General features: G+C 40.7%; 1 protein-coding gene across 1 annotated transcript in view; it reads right to left on the bottom strand.

The window, feature by feature from the left end:
• The window catches only part of CLSTN2 (calsyntenin 2), a 569,746-nt gene that overhangs the window by 305,332 nt on the left and 242,366 nt on the right, over positions 1-22,048 (bottom strand). The window contains exon 4 of the mRNA XM_088472076.1: positions 10,253-10,461. Within this exon, the coding sequence (XP_088328202.1) occupies positions 10,253-10,461 (209 nt within the window). The remainder of the gene's footprint in view (positions 1-10,252; positions 10,462-22,048) is intronic.

The raw sequence follows: 22,048 nt of genomic DNA, 5'->3' as shown, positions 1-22,048 counted from the left end.
TGGTTGGAATGAACTACATTTCCAAGGGTCCACATAAAAATAGGCAATTTTTGTACTTTTATGTATTTAGGGAGACAATGGAGTTGATGTGTATGGGGTGTACTCACACACATGGCTCTGAACACACCCATACAGCACTGGACACAGCGCCTGATTCAGACACGCTCGCGAGCGCCAAGCCGTCGCTCCGAGTCTCGCTACAAAGGGGGCGTGCTGTTGATGGTGAGTGACAAGTGATGTCAGTAGGAGTGCTCTCGGCTCTGATAGAGCCAAAAGCACTCCAGGGCTTGCGGCAGACGAGACCCTACCACAAGGGTCTTGTCGCAAGCCCGATGGTCGCGATGGTCTTGACCATCGTGACAATCTTTTTGGCCGCTCGCTATAGCTGTGGGTGGTCACCCACAGCTATACGAGTGGCCAGGAGGCCGCTCAAAAAAAACAGGGACGGCCCTGATTCAGAGTTAGCGCTCTGTCAGAGCGTCCGGCTATGAATCAGGGCCACAGCTCCTTCCCTTCTCAATATGGGCCCTTGAACATTGTTAGCACCAGGCCCATGTGGCCTATAGTTCAGCCTTGTGATTCAATGCTGATTTAAGTAACCGTTCCTTATAGCCAAGGGCCCATGGTTATAGCAGTCGTTTCCTTATTCCATTCCTCTCTTACTCTGAAAAATGTATAATGATTTCCAGGGAAACTGTGACTCATACTGAATCGGTCGGATCTTTGCAGGCTTTTGCTTCACATGAAATTGCCAGAAACTTTATCTTGTGGGAGTGTAGCTAGAGTCATGCATACAGATAATGGAAGCCTGTGTCAGACGGATCTCTTGCATTTAGCATTAGGCTGGTGCAAGTACAGATACTAATATTGTTGTGCATCTATGGACAGAAAAACTGTGGGCTGTGTGGCTTTCCGCTTGAAACCACATGGATTCCCGCAAAAACAGTAACTGTGCGTCAGCCCCACAGTGTGCATTGAGGTCTATTGAAGATTGTACTGCAAACATATTTATTTTATAGTGGTAAAATTCAATTCAATTTTAATCCAGTTTGACATTTTCAAGCATCTCTGTTCATAGATGAAGCCCATAGTGTACAGCTGGGAAGAAGCCTGGAGTGTGTTCTGGAAGACATGGCTGTTAGTAACAGTACTCTGTTTTATGTAGCTACTAAAGTAGCTTTCTAAAGTTTTTACAATGTACTGAATATATTATCAATGTACTTGGTCCTAGGAAATTAGCAAGGATATTAATTAACTTGTTGCCAGTTAGTGGTATTTGCAAATGAATTGGATTGAAATTGTTAGCTGCACCCTTGTTTAATAACCTGGCAGAGCATCTGCTTCTGACCCTCAGTGCCACCATGGGATTTGTGCCCCGATAAGAGGAAGTCATGGCCATGTTTGGGGGGCACAGCCATGCCCCGTTGTGAATACCGTGGCTCTGTAAATGCTATCCTGCTTGACCCAGGCCCCTTGTCATTCCCAGACCCGGGCACTTTGTTCTTTCTTCCACACAGGGACCCTGCTGATCTTCCAGCATACCTCCCAACATTTACACATACAGAAATGGATCAATATAGGTCTCACCCCCATTATGTTCCAAAGAAGGTATGGTGAGTAACAAACCTTGCTTGAGTCTCCTTTGTAGAGGGCCAGTACTCTTATAAATTCAGGTCTGCTCAAACCTTAGTATGTTTAAAATTAGTGTAGGACAAGGCTGCACGCCAACAATTTTATTATTCCAAAAACAGCTCATATGAGCATTTTATTCATGCAATGAAATGTATAGGTACACGTCATAAAAAAGGCAAATAGTTTGGGTAAAACAATGGCCCCTTCCTAAGTACCTCATGTTGCACAGATAAAGGGGCCATTGTTTTGGACAAATTTTTTCTTTATCTGTACAGTACCTGTACATCTCATTTCATGAATAAAAAGCTCATATGAGAGATATTTTGAATAATTAAAATTGTTGGCCAAACGAAGCCCTGATCTACCCAGAAACCCCCTCAAGTCAAGACTGCCACGAGAAAATTGTGACAATTGGGAAACATTAATTTATGGGAGTTATTCAAGCTAGAGAGGTCACCACTCTCTCCTAGGAACAAAAGAAGTATAGATAAGAGTCAGCTTGCGTTCACCTATGGAAATATTAGGGCTGGGTGGTGCAACAGTAATGACAATAATAGATTAGATTAAAATTAAATGATTTTTATTTAGCTCATGTACGTATAAAATCATCTGAGTGGGACAGACAAATTGACATGAAAACAGTAGGGAGGGATGGTGGGGAGAGACAAGGGGGATGGTAATTGAGAAAAAAGTAATTTGCAAAAGTAAAAAAAAAATATAAAAATATGAGGTTAATATGAGGGGGAATTGCACCCTAAAGAATAAAAAAAAAAAATAGAAAATGTAGCATGGGGGTATTAAAACCGGTCCAATTACATAAAAAACAAATAAATCACCAGCACTCAATGGTTTATTTCAATTGTGAAATACAGTACAAGTTTTAAACAGTAGGCAATGTATCCATGTTGGAGCTTAATTCCCAGCAAGAGTTCCTGTTTAGGTGTATATGTAAAGTACAGCTGGTGCTGTTTAAGGTTAAGGATGATAGTATATGTAGCAATATGTTTTCCTCAAGAGAACCGGACCCGCACGTTTTAAGTAAAAAAAGACTATCGACCCTGCAGTGGCCGACAGTCTCTCTCAGAGGCGGAGTGGTGGTGAGGGTACTGTAAGCGCCCGGGCTAGTGCTTGAACAGAACTGCGATGGCAGGCCAGGCAGTAATTTAGCAGTCCCTGAGGTCGCGGCTAAGGGGGAGTCTGATGGTGTACAGAGTATACATGCGGAATGCACTGAACAGACCGTTACATATCTGACACGACAGCATTCCCCTTCACCCGCGGCTTGGACATAAATGATGGTCACCGATGGGAGTTCTCCTTCCGTCTGTCCTGGGTGTTGCTGGTGATCTTGCGGTGCTGGTGCAGTGAGCAGTATGCAAAGTAGCAATAGTGTGACCATAACTTTTCTAGGGTTTTATAATTATGTGCAAGTGAGTAAACTCATAGTACATTACTGCACTTGTCATAAAACAAAATTAGTTTTAATAATAACAGAGAGGCTTCAATAACTGACAGCTGGATGCAGTCAGGATACCGGCAGGCGCTATCCCGCCCCCCGATATCCCAACACTTACATCCCGACATGGGACTAAAGATAGGTGTCGTAATCCCGACGCCTATCATTAGCCCCACTACGGAATCCCGACACCCGGCATGCCGAACGAAGGTATTATGGGTGTCTTAGCGTCTAGCCGCGGGGGAGGGCTTAAGTTTAGGGACCCCCGGGGGACCTCAGGTTTTGGCACCCCCCCGGGAGGGTTAGGTGTAGGGTGCGACACTAGTGGGGAAGGTTAGGGTTAGGCACCCCTAAGTGAGGATTAGGGGGGAAGAGGGGAGGGTTAGGGTACTTACCTTCAGCTGTCAGGATTTCGACCCGCCGGGCTGCCGCTGTCAGTTTTTGATCCTCCGATATTACATACCGATTCACTGACAGCTACTGTAGATCTAAGTAAAATAATTCCAAAATAATAGGTTGAAAGACTGTTGCTTTATAACAGTCACTCACTGTACTAGTTTGGGTCAGATTAAATAATAATAATAATAATAATAATAATAATAATAATAATAATAAAGTGCATTCTTTTTAAAAGGTAAACATCTAAAGTACAATTTTTTCTCTCTGACATTTCTGACTTCTAACACTGTTCTTCTCCAGTCTCACCAAGCATAATTATTTAATGGCATTAATAGATGCATTATTCATCATTACAGACACCTAAGCTATGTTTTTATGTGAATTGTTAGAATATTTTTAGCATTTATTGTTATCCAATTATCCATGACAAAATGAAATGTGAATAAATGTGTGTACTGTTATGAATTGAACATGCCATAAAATCACTAAGAGATTGTTAAAACCACATAATCTGTTCTTACTAAATGCAGCTCAAACAACTGCATATACTGTATAATGTCCTAATAATGCAAGACACACACCTACACACACACACACACACACACACACACACACACACACACACATACACACAAAAGATATGTGTTAGATTGTAGACTGATGCTTTGAGATGAGAGCAGTAATCTTAATTTTGATTAAAACAAGATCAACTCTTATTAAAAACTAAAGTTATTCAGGCACAAAGCACACAATGATTTAATAAGTTTTGTTTCTGAAAAGGTATTATGAGTAAAGCCTACCGAGAATTCACAAATTTCTTACACACAGTTTTGAGGACATAGATTTGTTATCAATTGAATTTGGAGATTCAGCCTATTATGGTCTTTTCTGGGCGTATTATGCTGTCTAATTTCGATATCATTCATTATGCAAATGCTGAAAAGTCCTTTCACTTTGTAAAAGGTTACGGCTCTGGCATGCCCGCGATAAGTGCATTAGCCAGAGAAGAATTTGGTTGGCAGAAAGGCTCACGATATGGAGCCTAAACATATTCATCAACATAACATCCTTCCTCTAATATCCAAACTACTGAACGCCAAAAGCTGCTGTTATTTAGAAGACAAGGCGGTTTCCAGCTTTTTCCACCATTTGGTTTCTGCCAGAATATTATCTTTCGCTCCCCAGCCGCATTTCATGACAATTCAATTCTCATTTGATAGACTTTTTTTCTCAGTATCTCATATTGCCGGCATTGCTAGTGAGCAATCAGTGGTCACAGCCTGTGTATGAGTCTAATGCAGCAGGACGGAAGTCTCCATTTTTCAAGTGTTTAACTGTTCTCTTTTTATCCCATTTTATTACAATCTCTACAACAGTATTATCATTTATTACTACAGATGCGCCCAGTTACATTGTGGCTGATTGCGTCACAAACGTGCGCACGCATCGGGCCATTCAATACCCCGCGCCTGCATATGCTATCTTATGCTATGGCGCGCATTGCGATCGCACCATGCATTCCTATGGAGGCGTCGGTGCGAACGCAGTGCCCGTATTTGCTCATGGACACGCATCTCGCGCTGTTGATGGCGCAATTTGCCGCGCCAGTGGCAAGGATGTAGCTGGGCATATCTGTATTTATTTACGTAGCGCCACCATACAATGCATCACTGTACAGAGAATCTTTTATCATTCACATTAGTGCCTGCCTTATTTGAACTGTCTAAAAAGGAAAAGTAGAAGTGTTCTCCATAATAATACCATTTTAGAGAATGTACTAGATAGATGATACCTAGAATCTGATTGGTTGCTCTGGGAAATACATTTACTTTTCCTTTTGAAATTTCTCCCCTAATTAATTACCACATGAACAGTATATGATTGTTACACAGTTGCTCTTGGCTTATAGTATGGTTGTAGTTTCTATTGGGCATAATATGGGCGGGATTTACTAAGCATTGCATCTGGGTTGCCGAATATTCCGCCACTAATCGGGTCTATACCGGCGATAATATCGCCGTTATATATCTAGAAATGCGTTTAAAATCAGAAAGGATAGCTTTCCCGGTAAAAGCTGTCCTTTGCAATAGAGGAACTTCCGGGTTTATGACCCAGAAATCCCTCTGGTGTCATTCTGCACCTGCACATAATTACGCACGCGCCGCTGGGAGGGTTCCGATTGGATCTATTTCAGGGAGAAGTGTGGTAAAAAGTGAATAGGCTTCTATTGGGTCTATCTACAGATGGCTTTACCCAATGGGTCAAAGCTCCGGAATGTATTACATTCTGGAGCTCGGTATATATGGAAATGCAGCCAAAACTCGGAAAACAGGGGTTTTCAGAGTTTTGACCACAATATAGGCTTTAGTACATCCCGCCCTATAGGCTGAAATGCTAGTGCTAATGTTTTGTTTAGTGATAGCTATCAGTGCTGTGAATTCCAGCATGTGTGTGGGTAAGTATAGTCAGGGCCACCATGAGAATATACTTACTTATACCTACGTAACTAAGACATACATGGAATTGAAATATGACGGAATGTATGTACTGTAGTTCATAAGGAGAATTTTGCTTTTAGAATGGTAATTCTTTATTATTGCTGTAAAGATTTTCGCTTTGCTTTGGAGATTTCTCCTTGAATACATTTGAGTAGAGACACACTGGATGGAGTGTACATATAGGTATGGATTCATTGGAATTATATTTTCCAGAGAAACACAATTTTAATTTGACTCTATTAAAAGTTATATTTTAACTTATATAATATTACATACAAGAGTGCCCCTGAAGTAGAGCCTTCTCTCTCTCCCAATATATGTACATCATCTCTTAGCTCTAGGGAGCACCACCAATTTGAGTGACTGTAACCCTGCTTGGGTGCATAACATAACCTTATATTGTTTACTGATACATGAATGTCATATACTAGCTTTCTGTGCGGATTTCCATTCCTTTCTTCTTGTACCGCCATGAGAAATGTCAGGCCCTGGTATGAAAGCAGAAAGGCCACATATGTGTGGTGGTGTGGCTGTACCTCTTTGGCATGATTGGACCAAATATATTTTGTATTTGCCCGCCACTAAGTCTAGTGTAAACTTCCTCCTTGTGCCACAGGTTGTTATTGACCATTTAGATATGATGTCACAAGACAACATGAACCTATAGCATGGAGCTTCTATACGCCATGGTTTCCAAAATACAGAACTGATTTTGCCACTGGAGTTTTTAATTCAGATTGATTTTATCCCAGAACTCAAATCTTTTGTATTATACATCAAATTAAATAATAATATTAGGGCAGGATGTACAAAGCATTGCATCCGCAATTCAATACATTCCGCCACTTATCGGTTACATAGCACCGTTAATTACGTTAATTGCTTACAGATATTTCCAAATATACAGTACCTACCTAGTACACTATTTGTGAACGAAGATGCAAAATTGAGGAAAAAGATATGTCTGATACGAGTAACCTGTACTATGTGTCGTTGTGCTTTATCTGCGACTTCACACCAATTCTGTGCAAAAAAAATAATTAAACCTAAGGCCCTGATTCAGAGCCGGACACTCTGAAAGAGCGCTCTCTCTGAATCAGGGCGTTTATTTTTTTTTTGGAGCGGCCTCCTGGTCGCTCGCATAGCTGTGGGTGACCACCCACAGCTATTGCCAGCGGCCAGGATGATGGTCACGATGGTCAAGACCATCGCGACCATTGGGCTTGCGACAAGACTCTTGTGGTAGGGTCTCGTGGCCGCAAGCCCCAGAGAGCTTCTGGCTCTAATAGAGCCGGAAGCTCTCCCACCCACTGACATCACTGGTGATGTCAGTGGGGCCGCCCACAAACGGCAGGCGTTCGCATGGGAACGCCTCCATTTGTGAAGCCACCCCCATCGGAGACCCGGAGCAACGGAGAGCCCATTGCTAGCCGGGTCTCGCGCATGCGCACGTTGGAGCCGGCCCGGCATGCGCAGTGGCCTAACATTGACCCGCTCGCGAGCGAATAGCGCTTGCAAGCGGGTCTGAATCAGGCCCTAAGTACCATGTATGGTATTCGCGAACTAAGATGCAAAATTGAGGGAAAAAGTAGCAAAATTGAGGAAAAATCATGCATTAAGGGGATTGCGCCAGGCGTCTCGCACTATACGGCAAAAAGGTGATAAGTGTATAAGGGCTTTCAATTCATTTGGCAGCAAAAAAAAAAAATAAGGTGCTATTTATAGACAGAGAAAACTTCACATGACATGGATGTATTATAGACTGAGAAAACTTCACATGACATGGATGTATTATAGACTGAGAAAACATCACGTGACATGGATGTATTATAGACTGAGAAAGCATCACGTGACATGGATGTATTATAGACTGAGAAAACATCACGTGACATGGATGTATTATAGACTGAGAAAACATCATGTGACGTGGATGTATTATAGACTGAGAAAACATCACGTGACATGGATGTATTATAGACTGAGAAAACTTCACATGACATGGATGTATTATAGACTGAGAAAGCATCACGTGACATGGATTTATTATAGACTGAGAAAGCATCACGTGACATGGATGTATTATAGACTGAGAAAGCATCACGTGACATGGCTGTATTATAGACTGAGAAAACATCACGTGACATGGATGTATTATAGACTGAGAAAACATCACGTGACATGGATGTATTATAGACTGAGAGAACGTCACGTGACATGGATGTATTATAGACTGAGAAAGCATCACGTGACATGGATGTATTATAGACTGAGAAAACATCATGTGACATGGATGTATTATAGACTGAGAAAGCATCACGTGACATGGATGTATTATAGACTGAGAAAACATCATCTGACATGGATGTATTATACACTGAGAAAACATCACGTGACATGGATGTATTATAGACTGAGAAAACATCACGTGACATGGATGTATTATAGACTGAGAAAACATCATGTGACATGGATGTATTATAGACTGAGAAAACATCACGTGACATGGATGTATTATAGCCTGAGAAAACTTCACATGACATGGATGTATTATAGACTGAGAAAGCATCACGTGACATGGATGTATTATAGACTGAGAAAGCATCACGTGACATGGATGTATTATAGACTGAGAAAGCATCACGTGACATGGATGTATTATAGACTGAGAAAACATCTCGTGACATGGATGTATTATAGACTGAGAAAACGTCACGTGACATGGATGTGTCAGTTCTGTTTTTTTGGGGTTTTTTTTACAAAGAGCCTCTTGAACAAGTGAATCAGGTGACTACTGACCTGATAGGAGAAGCACGCTATGCTGCTGTTTTCACAGTTGAGTGATTATCAGTGAACTGCGCATGCGTCTAAGTCGCACTGAGCATGAGCCAAAGTACTTCACCGTAATTGATCGATGTGACTTTTTACTCGCAGTATGATGGACAGGCCAGCAGTGGAGGTAACGGGGAGTGGATGTCAAAAACGCTGACATGACGCAACTGTTTTCGGGATGTGTCACTGCATCTCACTTTTCACTGGCATTCTGCGGACCATGGATTGCGACAATTGAACAATATGCGATCGATGGTGTGTCTTTTAGGCAGATGCTGCAAATTTTTACGCAGATGCTTGGATTTGCAAAGCTGCAGGTGGGAGTATCAATACAAATCCCGGTGGCTGCGATATTTGCATATTTTCGCAAAGCAGCTGCATATAACTGTATCAAGCCCTACATGAGGTACATCAAAGTCTTCAGTTTCCTGTTGTGCCTCCTCCACATTATTTTATGCTCTAGTATAAAACCAAATGCACTTTTATGCAAACAATAACAATTCGGTAAACAGTAAAAAAAAGATACATAAACATTATTTTGTAAAAGTCTATTAATAGATACAATTCTCCTAACACAGCAATGATATATAAATTTGTAAGTGAACACAGCATTGTCCAAGCCCAGGGCGCATATAAAAGCATCAATAATGTATCCACCTAAGTGAATAAAGTGACATGTATATTATTTACCTACCATTGCATCTACATCTCAGCCCAGTATAATTACTTCACAATGGCCACATAGAAATTAGTAACTGAAGACATATATAAATATATATATGAAGACATATAGAAGTATAGAAAACATTTTGTGTGATATTCGAGACAGATTAAGAAATAATAGTATAATCAACTGTATCCATAAGCACCATCATCATAGGTGTCACATCACAACAAATTCTTGTTATAGCTGTTAAACATTTATTTATATAAATATATTTAATTTACATTTTACTTATTTAGCAGCTTTAATATGCCCATGGGTGCTTTGTGATATGTTATTTATCGACAGCAGTTTATTGTGCCAAAGGACCTCTACACGAGAGGGACACAGGGTATGTTATGATCTGCAACTCCACAGGCTGCCTACACCTATAATAAGTGTCAGGACTGCAGAAAGAGCAATCCATGTGGCTTTCAGTAGCAGAAATGAGAGCCTAAGTGCGGCTTCAAAGAACATTCACACTAGTACATGGGAGCATATGAAGCACATGGTGCAATAACATCAACAAGCCCAACACCCCCCCCTCACCAATTAATTCTATAGGGAGGGGAGATTGAGTGTTGTGCCCCTACACTACAGTGTTAAGTAGTAGCAAGAACCACAATACAGTAAATACAAAAGTATGACCATCTAAATCTCTTGTATGTGATAAATGTCAAAATAGGGAGGACAACTGTGCATAAAATGTGTGCTCAAGTATTACACAACACTCACCATTTCTGTCAATGGCAAACGGCACATCACTTGTAACAATCTCATAATTGCAGATCTGGCTGTACTGGGGGGAGCAGTCCTCATCCAATGCCTCCACTTGCAGGATGCTGTCATATATTTTACCCTCAGTCACTGTTGCTCTGTATGTGTTTTCTTTAAATACTGGGGCAAATTCATTTACATCGTTCACTTGGATGTGGACCACAGCCCTAGAGAAAAGAAGCATGATATAACAGGTCATGGAGGGTATAGAGCACCGTCAGCTTGTTTGAGATGCATTAAACAATGTTATTTTAGACGCCATACATAACACCATACACAGAACTTATGCCGGACGCTCCCAGTATTAGCAATGGTGAACTAGTATTTCCATGGGCCCTGGCATGTGACCAAAAAATGGGCCCCACCACTCAGTTTTACAAAAAATATCTATGTATCTGCATCGGATGCGCAGTTGAACATATAGCTGTTTGAGGACCATACTGTATGTAAGTTTGATTTTGCCACTGTGCATGCTTCACAAAAAGACACACACAAGTACTGGACATACACAGTAGTACACTTTTAATCTCAACACTTATGACTATAAATGTGAAACTGGGTTGCGGAGCTGTAACTAGGTGTGTGCAAGCGGTGCCAGGGCGCAGGGACCTTGGAGAGGCACCATCTCTGCCCCACAGCCCCTGCATTTGGCTTGCAGCTTGCCTGGAATGGCACCCTCTCATCCAGTATCGCCGCTGCTAAGCTGCCCAGGACTTGTACAGCCGCCGGGGGCGTCCTCCTGAGGATGCTCTGGGCAGTCCTGTACTTCACAGTGCTTGTAGCCCAGCCCCCTTAGTATGACATCATGTGTTCAGGGGCAGGGCATGCACAGGGAGCAGTGCTGCCCTGCTCCGGCTATGCTGGGTTGTAACTGGACGTAAGCAAGCTCAGTGATGGCGTATTGGCATTTGGCACAACTGTGGGCAGAGTTGGACATGATCTACAATACATCTGTGTGGAGGCACGTCTTTTTCAATTTGTATAGAGCACGTACAAATGCGCATAGATGATGATGACTAGTAGTAAACGAACATAGGGGACAGGTGGATGGCAAGGGGTGTACAAATCTGCGTAAGGGCCAATATGTGTGATTTACTTCCCAGTATGCATGTGGCACAATATCTCTTCTTACACATAACACATAGGATTAGCACAAGAAAGATTAAATACTGTAGATGAACAAATAAGGGGCAAATCTAAATAACTGAAAGCAATTGTAAGTGAAAGCCACTTGGTCTTACCATCTGTGTAAATGGTGTCCCTGGTAGTCAGTGAAAACACCCTAGAGATAAAGAGATCACCGCTGATAAGTACCTTGTGCCAAGGCGGAAAACGTGGATTCTGACAGGTCGACTAAAGCTATAGGCACCCAATACAAACCGTGAGCTGTAGCATGTTAATATGCACACTTCGTTGGGTTAATTGATCTGTTTATAGATCAAACACTTCCACGGTCTCATCTCTGTTTGCTGCAGTATGTTGTAATGAATTCATCCCTGTTAATCCTGCCTCTCAGAATATCTAAAATCATTTGATTACATGATCTAAATAATTGTAATTATCTCTGTTATGTTTATGTTTGTTTTTAATTAAGTTCAAATGGAATTTATAGCGATGATATGTTTTCTATATTTACCTTTTTTTCCTCAGGCATGGGCAGCCCTATAGATTTTCACGCGAACTGGCCTTCCTCCTTTGTATTTTGTTTCTGCCTCCTATTTCCGCCCCTTCGTTCTGTTAGCTGTATGTTTGTGTTTTTAACATTATTAAATGCTAGTAAAAATGTATTTGGCATGTGTTTGATACTAGTGTTTGTTTGCCCTTTTGCTTGGAAATCAAATGTACTGTATTGTATATGTGTCTCTGTGTGGATTTGCGTCTGACCCAATTACAGAAACATACCCTTACTGTACTAAGCCTATATTTGGGTCCCCCTTCCATCTCTGTCCCACCTATCCTTTTGCAATCAGTCATATTAGGCGATGGCCACCGCCGGCTGCAGGGTTGGATAGGAAGCCTTATATCCTCCTAATAGAAATATCTGCATACAGTATCTGTTCACGTCTTGATTTGCAATGATGTGAACATGGCCTTGGCCTAGGCTTACTCACCACCTTACTCTTCCATTCTACAATTCTATACAAAACAGTCAAAAGTCTTAAGTTGCAGATATGCTAAATTATTTATATAAGTACATATGCATGTGCATAATTATGATTTCCTCCTGCCTTATAACAGTGCAATAAAATCAGAAGACAAGAGATACAGAAAATATAACTACTACTATATGTTTGCACTCCCTCAATACATGCCAATTCCTTATGCTGGGCATACACGGCCAGATAAAATGCCTGTAAGACCGACAGACATTTTATCTGGCTGGCTGCCAGCCGCAGATGTCGCCGGCATACACTGTCAGATTTCTCTCACAGTGTATTCGGCAGACATCCGCGCTCCGCCCCCGGGGGAGGAGACATTTCCCTGTTCCTTCCGTAGGAAGGAACACAGGAAATGTCTGTCTGTCAGCCGTGGCTGGGCATACACTGCCCGATGCGGCCGACAGTTTACCGGGAAATATCGCATTGGACGGGCATGCTGGACAATCCGGCATGCCCAACCGAGCAATATTTAACCCTCGGTCGCCCCCCCACACGCTACAATTATCGGGGCGATCCGCCGATATCAGGCGGATCGCCCCGATAATTGTAGCGTGTATGGCCAGCATTAACATGAATCAGAAACCTATTTATGAATCAATTCTGCCCTTAAAATATGTGGAAACTACTGTTTCCGCATGTTAAGACCAGAATTAGGTACCCCTGAAATGTAATGCAGAAAGCAGGCGGTATCTGAGATGACCATTGTGTTCTTTTTTGCATAGATAAGACATGCGCAATTGGAAAGCCGTGCTTGTGCAGTAGCCGCCCAGTGTCCATAGGTGGAAGTGATCGCATATGTGATCACTTCATTTCTTACTGACCGCTGAGATGGGTTCTTATCGAAGCCCTGTCCTGGCGATTTATATTAATACATTAAAGCGAAAAAAAAACTTTATTGCTGCAATATGCGACAATAAGGAGTCTTAATATTTTTAATATTCAGGGACACATCTTACATTATAATAAATATGCCCATAAATATAAAATGTAAAGAAATCCCTTTAATGTGTGCTAATTGTTATTGGCAGAGTTTGGCTAATGTGCTGAGTGTGGTAAGTGTGCATATGGAGGTGAGTCCACACAGCAGATTGGCTTAACCAGGGTGTAGGTTTATTAACCAAGTAGAGATACCTGTGGCTGTAGACACAGGGCTAAATAGGTACAGGTTAACTGGATGCTAGACACAGCTTTCAGCGATTGGCTATGCTGGGCTTTGTAGTGTGCCAGATGGTAATAACACATACACACTTCTGCTAAGTAGCTGTGTGCACCTCTGTGTAAGTGGTGATGGCACAGTGTAACAGGTAACCTGTGGGGACTTTATATGCTGTGTAATGCTGGGGAGTCTCAGGGTGCAAGGAGAAAGATGCGTGGTGGAGCCACACATGTGCAATAGCACATGTCAAAGATGAGATCTCGAGAGAGAGCCAGTCTGCTCTGGGGCTAGTAATACAGGTAGCCCAGCACAGTCCTCTAACAATTTTTTCCCCCCAGCAGATAGAATTTAAAAATAATTTGGATTTCAAAACCGAGGGCATATAGCTCTAGTTGTGTCTGCTTTGTTATGTGTCCAGCATTTAAAGTTGGATGTATAAATTTTTATAGCATACATATTGTATGTTTATCTTGGTCCTGTGCTTGCATAACAAAATGTGTATGTATCTAGAATTGTGCCTATTTTAAATTCAGAGTTTTATGCTTATGCACACAGCAGCGCTTCTGTGTGCATATATGATAATGCTGCAGGAGGCATATGCAGAATAAAGACACCTCCTGCTGGCATCTCAGAGTCCATGTCTGCGTCCGAAGACACAGTATCAGATCAACATTGTGACCATCGGCCATCTCAGTAAGCCTAAGCTTAAGCAAAATATTCACCCTGTTAAGGGAACATTTTTGAATGGTTTGCTCATGAATTTAAAATGTAACGTTTATTGTATATCAATTGGTCTAGCATTGGTACAAAAAAATTATTAACTACATAAAAATCAAGATACTACACAGTGAAATCATATTAAAAAATGGCGACATATAACAATAACAATTAATGAATTAAGAAAATGGTAAAGTGGAAAAACACAACACTTAATAAATAATGACCACACCACAGTCTTGAATATATGAAATAATGTAACAGATAATCTAGTATATATCAACATGATTGGAGAAATGATGTGGTAATCTCTGAACAAATGGAACACAATGGTAAGATTGTAATATAATGAGGGAGGAAAAAGTTGCAAAGGGTGTTGTGGCTTCTGCTATCACCCGTTTGTTGCAAGGACAGTGAACAGGGCATGACAGGGTCACAAACACTCCACAATAAGCTTAGTTAGATGAGAGGTTGTGTACTATGACTTCTGATTTCCAATATTTGTTTAAAACAGTTAATGATGGATGAGAGATTTAATTATGTATTCCTGTAAACTAATAGAGATAAGGTAGGGATAGAAAGAGCCTGCATAAAGATGAGTTATTACTTCTGCTGTCCTCCATTAGTCTATGACATTAGACAGTAAATGAGAGAGCATGAATACATGTCCTGCAGGCCTGAATAAGCTAAAGAAAAAATAAAACTATAGAAAATATTACAATTTTCACAAATTGAGGTAAAACTGCAAATTATTCCTCATGAATACAATCCTATCAAAAATATCATGAATGCTTATATCAAATATCAGCAGCCTTAATGTGACCTTAAAAAGGTTCTTATAAGAGAAAAAAATAATTATTCTACTAGACACTGTTGTTTAGTTCTGCAATGTATGCTGTGCTGAAACAATGTTTCATGTTCATAGTATGTCATAAAAACATTTGAATAACATTACATGAGAGTATCACAGATCACAATTTGCAGCATATATATTGAAAAAATAAATAAATCAAAGGGAAGGTTGCAGTTAAATCAAAGTAGAAGGTTGCAGTTGTCAAAAATTAAGGCGGATGGGGTTGTTTCTGATTAAGTGGAACAGGGGTTTAGCATATGTTCTGCTGTGGTGTTTAACCCTTTTGTTACCAAAGAGGATCTGGGTAACAAGTATATAAGAAAACTATCGGACAATAAGGTTTAACACATTTGTAATAGCTGTAAGTGTTGAACCACATTGACAATAGTAATATAGATAAGAGAGACAATGCGCATGTGTATAACCAACAAAGTATTCTCATAACTCAAATGAGATGTAAATGAAATAATGTGTCCAGTGGTTGTACAAACTATATAGATAATGAAACTGGGAACCTGGTCCGTTCCTGTTATGGGGCTGTGGTGTGGTGGGGTCCTGGTGTGCGCACAGCGGGATACCCCCAGAGGTCCGTACAGGATTCTAAACTTAATCAGAATAACAACCTTTTGTCCGCTTGCGAGGCTAGTAAATCTGCATCAGCAGATGCAGGACCCTGACTTTGGCATTCCTAGAAAATGAAGCCCACATAGCCCCGTTTCTTTGGAATGCAAGCTGTGATTTCCCATCCCCGCCATTCAATCATGCTGCAGCTTAGGGGGGACTGCCACTGTCGGTCCAATCAGAGACCAGGACATGCGCATGTGATGATCATTAAATATCGGGGTTGAACAAACCATTTGGTTTACACACAATCTGAATAAGGCTCCTAGACACTAAACACCCTAATGGCTGATATCCATTGTTGAAAACACTGCTTACAAATACCTCCTTAAAACCTTTAACATTTCCAAAAAAAACATTAGTAAATAAAGACACAGACACAGATATAGGGGAAAATGGACAAATTATGGTGAACCAATACAGACAGACAGTTTTGCCAAACCGGTCCAGGGTCATCAGCATCACCAAACTGAGGAAAGGCACAGCCCAAACCACCAATTAAGTAAACAATAACAATAGCCATTCACCACTGCCAGCTAAACCACAATCACCACAAACACCTAATAACGGTAATCCAGAACCTAATAATGGTAACGGTAACCCAGAACTAGCAACTTGGGGAGGGTTGGAGGGAAAGCTGACAGGAAACAAAGAGACAGTGACAGAAAGAGACCCTATCCATCATAGACTATCAAAACCCAACCAAGCATATAGAACAAGTCCAAGTACACACACAAAAAAAGATTAACTCTTAAATGTTAGTTACTCAACAATAGATATGGTCTCTGGGTTTAAAATATATTGGGTTTAAAGTAGGGATGTGCAGGCTCGGTTCTACTCGGTTCCGTTCGTTTTTTTTTACCGAATCTTATTGGCTATCCAAAACTCGTGACAGCTGAAACCCAATAAGATTCGGGAAAAAAATCCGAACGGAACCGAGTAGAACCGAGCCTGCACATCCCTAGTTTAAAGTCAACTCTCCCACTCTCTTCTTAGATGGGTGTAGCTTAGTAGATCATTGCTCACAGAATGTGAGATTGTGGGTGTAGATATTATTATGAGCATCAGGGGGGTTTATGGGGGTTCACTTTGATTAGTTATTGGCTACAAAAAGATGACAATAGAGGAACACAGGGACATTATTTCAGTAATCCTGACTGTATCTATGTTTGTTTAAGTTCCAGTTTTATTTTGTGAATAGAGAATGGAAACGTTAGAAGGATTATTTTACTCTCTTTTCCTTAAACATTTAAAATAAACAGTGTAAATACATGCAGTGTGCTTCACCTCCTTTTTTTTAAATAATTTAAAATTAAATAATTAATACAGTGTTAATATAAAGTGATTAAATAATAAATTAAATAATAAATAGTTCAGGAGACTTTTAGATCTAAAGAAATTTTCTTCTTAAGGGAGAAATAACACATTAAAACAATTATACTGCAAGTAAACACTAAGGGGTAATCGCTCATTAAATGCATATTCAGAATTTACTAAAGGCTAAACTCTGCAGACTTTGCTCCATTCGATGTCTAAAACTCTGCCGACAATAACTGTAACTTGGCCGGTAACATGTTTTCGGACACATAGACCATCGGAACAACTCGGCAGCACTTTGCCATAGAAAGCAATAGGACCTTAAAATTTCATAAGGATTTGTATTTGTCATAGCCGCCGAAATAAAGTGCAAATCGGCCGCAAAAGATGCTAAAACGAACCCAAATAGAAATCTCAAATAGAATACCTTTTTCAATTCGAGTTTGACATCTGAACATACTTAACCATCATTGACAACTCAAATCTGTGGCCACTAAAAGGGGATTAAGCATATGCATACACTTCTCTCCTGTTACAAAGAGAAACAAAGCATGGCAGAGTTTTCTGAGCAGGATGGAGATACCTTAGGCTCTGCCACCATGATGGAAGAAACCAAGGTCATGAAACAGCATGGTCAGCATTGGCCGATGGCGAAGTCATACATGCCGTGGCATGACTCGGTAGCACAGAGTGTCTTTTTGTGCGACTTTGTACCTTCAAATGCGTAATAGGTAGCTCAAGCAGCTTCTGCTGATTAAAATGATAAGCTGCATGCCTATATTCTGTGAATATAGGCATGCTGCAAATCGTTTTAAACAGCAGAAGCTGCTTGGGCTACCATTTTATTCCCCTGTATTTCCAGGACCGGATCAGAACCCAGTGTTGGTTGCGCTTTATATGGGGGGACCCCTACGGCTTTTGTCCCCTGTATTTCGGCAACCAGGACTGGTTCTGAATAGCCTGGTGCTGGTTTTGCTTAATATGGGGGACCCCTACGTCATTTGTCCCCTGTATTTAGCACAACCAGTACTGTGTCTCCAAAGCCTGGTGCTGGTTGTTCTTTTGGGGAGGGGGCCACGCCGTTTATTTTTCTAATATTACACTGGTTTTCATTTTTTTATCACAGAATCACAGATGGATCTCACTGATCCTGTCCGTGCTTCTGTGTTTATTTATTTACACACAGTTGCATGTATCACAGATCTCTTTGATCCGTGCATGCATCTGTTCATTCTAGTTAATGAAAACCAAACGGTAAATAGAAGAGAATAATACGAATGACAACGAATGATTACACCATCGAACAACACAAATGACAGGAACTCGGCAGCTTAGTAAATTCAGTAACCTGTTCAAAATGAAACAGATATCCGGACGATGTCATCCGAGATTGGTCTCGGATGACATAGAATAGAAATCGGCACCTTAGTAAATTTACCCCTAAGGGTCCTATTTATCAATCTATTTTTTGCTAAAATAGTGTGAAAATGAGTGTTCACACCCTTTTCACCTTATTTTAGTATCACTTATAGATTTACCAAAGGGCTTTTGGAGCAGTTTTTGTAAAAAAAAAAAATACTCCAAGCCCTTAATTTGCATTTTTTTTAGTAAGCAGATCACATTTCTCACACTTGAAATGAGATATGCTATTTGCTTCAGATCTGCCAAAAGAAATTGTAAAAAAAAATATCATTAAGCAGGGTTACTCCCCCCTCCCTCTTTCACCTACTCTAGCTCAGCTTTCCTTGAATGCTGTCAGTAAGGGCTGAGCCTTGAGTAGCTTCTGTAATCAGCTACTGTATGTGTGTCTGATAGACCAGAGGCTGATCACAGTAAAAAAATAAAATAAAAGACACACTTACCTTCATTCAGGTGATCAGTGATCTTGTGAGCTCCTCGGTGACCTGGTCATTGAATCACTGTGCCCTGTTCATTTGATCGGTAAACTGAGATGCTGTAAAGTGTCGGCAGCATCCTCAGTTTACTGCACGAATCAGATGCCCGGGGTCACGCACAGCCATCAAATGACTGGATCACAGCGGAGCTCACTGATTACCTGAACGGAGGTAAGTGTAAGCTGAGCAAGGGAATGGGGGCAGAGGTGGAGGCGCAGGCGCAAGTATGTTGTTATTTGCAAAAAATACCCTAAGAAATGCGAGGAGAGTAATCAAATGCACAAAGCATTCTCGCAAACTCTGTCCATACATGCGATACTTGATACATCCTTGCAATGTATTAAAATAGCGCAATAAGAATTTGGGTAAATTTATCACATCCCATTTGAGATGCGGATTGTGTTAAATATGCCTTTAATGGTCAGATTCAGAGTTGCAGGCAAGTCCACTTCTCAGATGGATCTCGGATGGATCTCTTCACACACAACTTTCAGCAATTATGAACGATTCACAGTCATACACATCTCAGCAGCAACTCCACTTGTTGTTAAGTGGATGTAACTGAGATTCAGCTGGGACATTAAGTTTGGTGTTCCAAAAGTTGTTGAAAATCAATTGCGTTAATTTTTCTCCAGGTTTGAGGAGGCTTGGTTCACTGCACAGTTTGAAGTAATGGAGGAGAGTGTGCAGGTGATAAGGTTGTGATCAGAGAGAGGGAACGGAGTGTTATTGAATTCAGAAACAGAGCATAATCTGTTGAATACAAGATCAAGGCAGAAGTAGAGGTGTCAGTCCACTGAGAGAGGCCAAGAGATTAGAGAAAGTAGTTTGAAGTCAAAAGGAGAATGTGGACTATCAATAGATATATTGTATTAGAATCAATCATGATGATGGTAAATATGTCAGAGGATAAAAAGTGAGTGAGCCAGGCAAAAACAAATTCCAGAAATTGTTGGTGTGGCCCAAGTGGACGATAGATCATGGTAACATGCAGAGAGAATGGGATAATAATCTCGATAGGCTGTACTTAAAAAAATGTAAATGTGAGTGTTGGAACCTGTAATAGAACTGTGAATGTGCAATACTGGGACAGTAATATTCCAACCATTGTCTGATTGTGTGAGCCATGTTTCTGCCAGAAGGTTAAGGTTGTTTGAGATAAAGAGGTCGTGGATGAATTATGTTTACTGACAGAGCGAGTATTCCATAAGACACATTTAAGTGATATAGAGGGTGATGGGAGACACGTGATGTTTATGAGGTTAGCTGGATTTCTATACCATGGTAAATTAGCTGTATGTGAGTGTGGGGCTTAGACATGGCAATATATCACCAGTTAATAGAAGCAGAAGGAGAGAGATAAATATAGTTTTAGGGTGTTTGTCAAACTTTTTTATGGTGACAGGTTGAGGATGCTACAGTTAATGTATAATGATAAGAAAAAAGCTCATCAGTGTTTAGAGGGGAGTAGATTATTGAGGTGGCAATTTGCACAGAGGGGTGAGATGCAGGAAGAGTGAAGGATGTCATAGCCTTAGCAATTATACCATCTAATGATATGAATAATAGTCATTTTTGATACATGGAAAAGGGCAGACTAGATGGGCCAAGTGGTTCTTATCTGCCATCAAATTCTATATATAAATGAAAGGAAAAAATTTATTAAAAGCTTTCTATCTTACTGCTATTTCTCGCATTTATTGTTACAGTAACTGCAGTCTATGTGATAACATTTTTGTATTCTAATAGTTTAAACAAAATAACTATTTTTTTGAGACTATAAAATATATATTTTAATGGCATAATATTATCTTCCATTTTTTTCTCCTATTTTAGAAGTATATTTTATTGTATTTTAATAAAATTTGTTTTCTAATGTTTTCTTTATAAGATCTATGTATTCTATTTGAAGAATGTATGAATTATGTAAGTAAATTCAATTTATATTGCTGCTTAGTACTGTCTAAGACATCATGTGATAATATATTCATTTTGTGTACATTTTAAACATTTAAATTAGTAGAGTATTTAACAAATACCTGCTATAATTTGTTTTTTGCTGTTGATATTATTATTCAGAGAATGAACTGCTTTAGATGATACTGTGAAATACATATTTATTGCATTAGTAATTATCATGGGATTGTTCATATTTACTTCTACTCTGTTATTTACAGCTTTTGAATGGCTTAATGGTATGTGATCACTGAAACTGGATTGACCAAAGGAGATTGTCATCTGTGTGAATAGTGAGCAGTGGCGTAACTAGGGCAGGGCGAGCGGGGCACGTGCCGTGGGCGCTGGGGGGGGGCCATCCTAGTTAGCCAGTGTAGTGCCGACCGCAGTGAGTGCGGTCAGCACTACACATTTACACAGGACCGGCACTAGACTTCACAGCACTGGTCCTGTGCCGCACAGCTGAGCCCCTTCCCTTCCCCTGAGCCCAATAGCACCAGGAGGAGGGTTACAGGCGGCACATGCTGTGCATAACACACACATCTCCGTCAGCGCTGACGACGGTGTGTGTGTTAAACAGCAATCAATGAGAGTCAGATAGACTCTCATTGACTGCTGCAGACAGCGCCCACTGCAAGAGCCGGCTCCTGCAGTGGGTAATGGGAGAGACGTTATGATGTCATGACGTCTCTCCCATAATGCAGAGCGCGCCAGCCCTGCAGGGTGTGTGGTGCGGGGCCACCCTGGACCCACGTAGCCTGTGCGCCACAAACCTTGCACCTTTAATAAATATGCCTATGGGCCTGTGGCTCTTTTGCTGGATTTCAAGTTGACGACTTGCACAGAGTCACTGGAACACTGAACCAAAAGGACTACCGCAGCACTTTGTAGCAGCATACAACACCCTCTGAACTATAGTACTCCTAGTTGGTCAATGGTTCATTCCACAGCACTCTCATCATATAAATTCAATCATCCACTGGGGTGCTTCCTTCAAATAGGAACCAACAGCAGTCCCAATTAGGAATATCTTCAAAATTAAAAAAGGACATTCATCAATCTTCTAATGCAAAAAAAACA

Source organism: Taudactylus pleione, unplaced genomic scaffold (genome assembly GCF_031769625.1).
Source record: "Taudactylus pleione unplaced genomic scaffold, aTauple2 ptg000120l, whole genome shotgun sequence".
NCBI classification, from domain to species: domain Eukaryota; kingdom Metazoa; phylum Chordata; class Amphibia; order Anura; family Myobatrachidae; genus Taudactylus; species Taudactylus pleione.
Note: the sequence above shows the minus strand (reverse complement) of the source record. Positions and strands in the feature narration are given on the sequence as shown.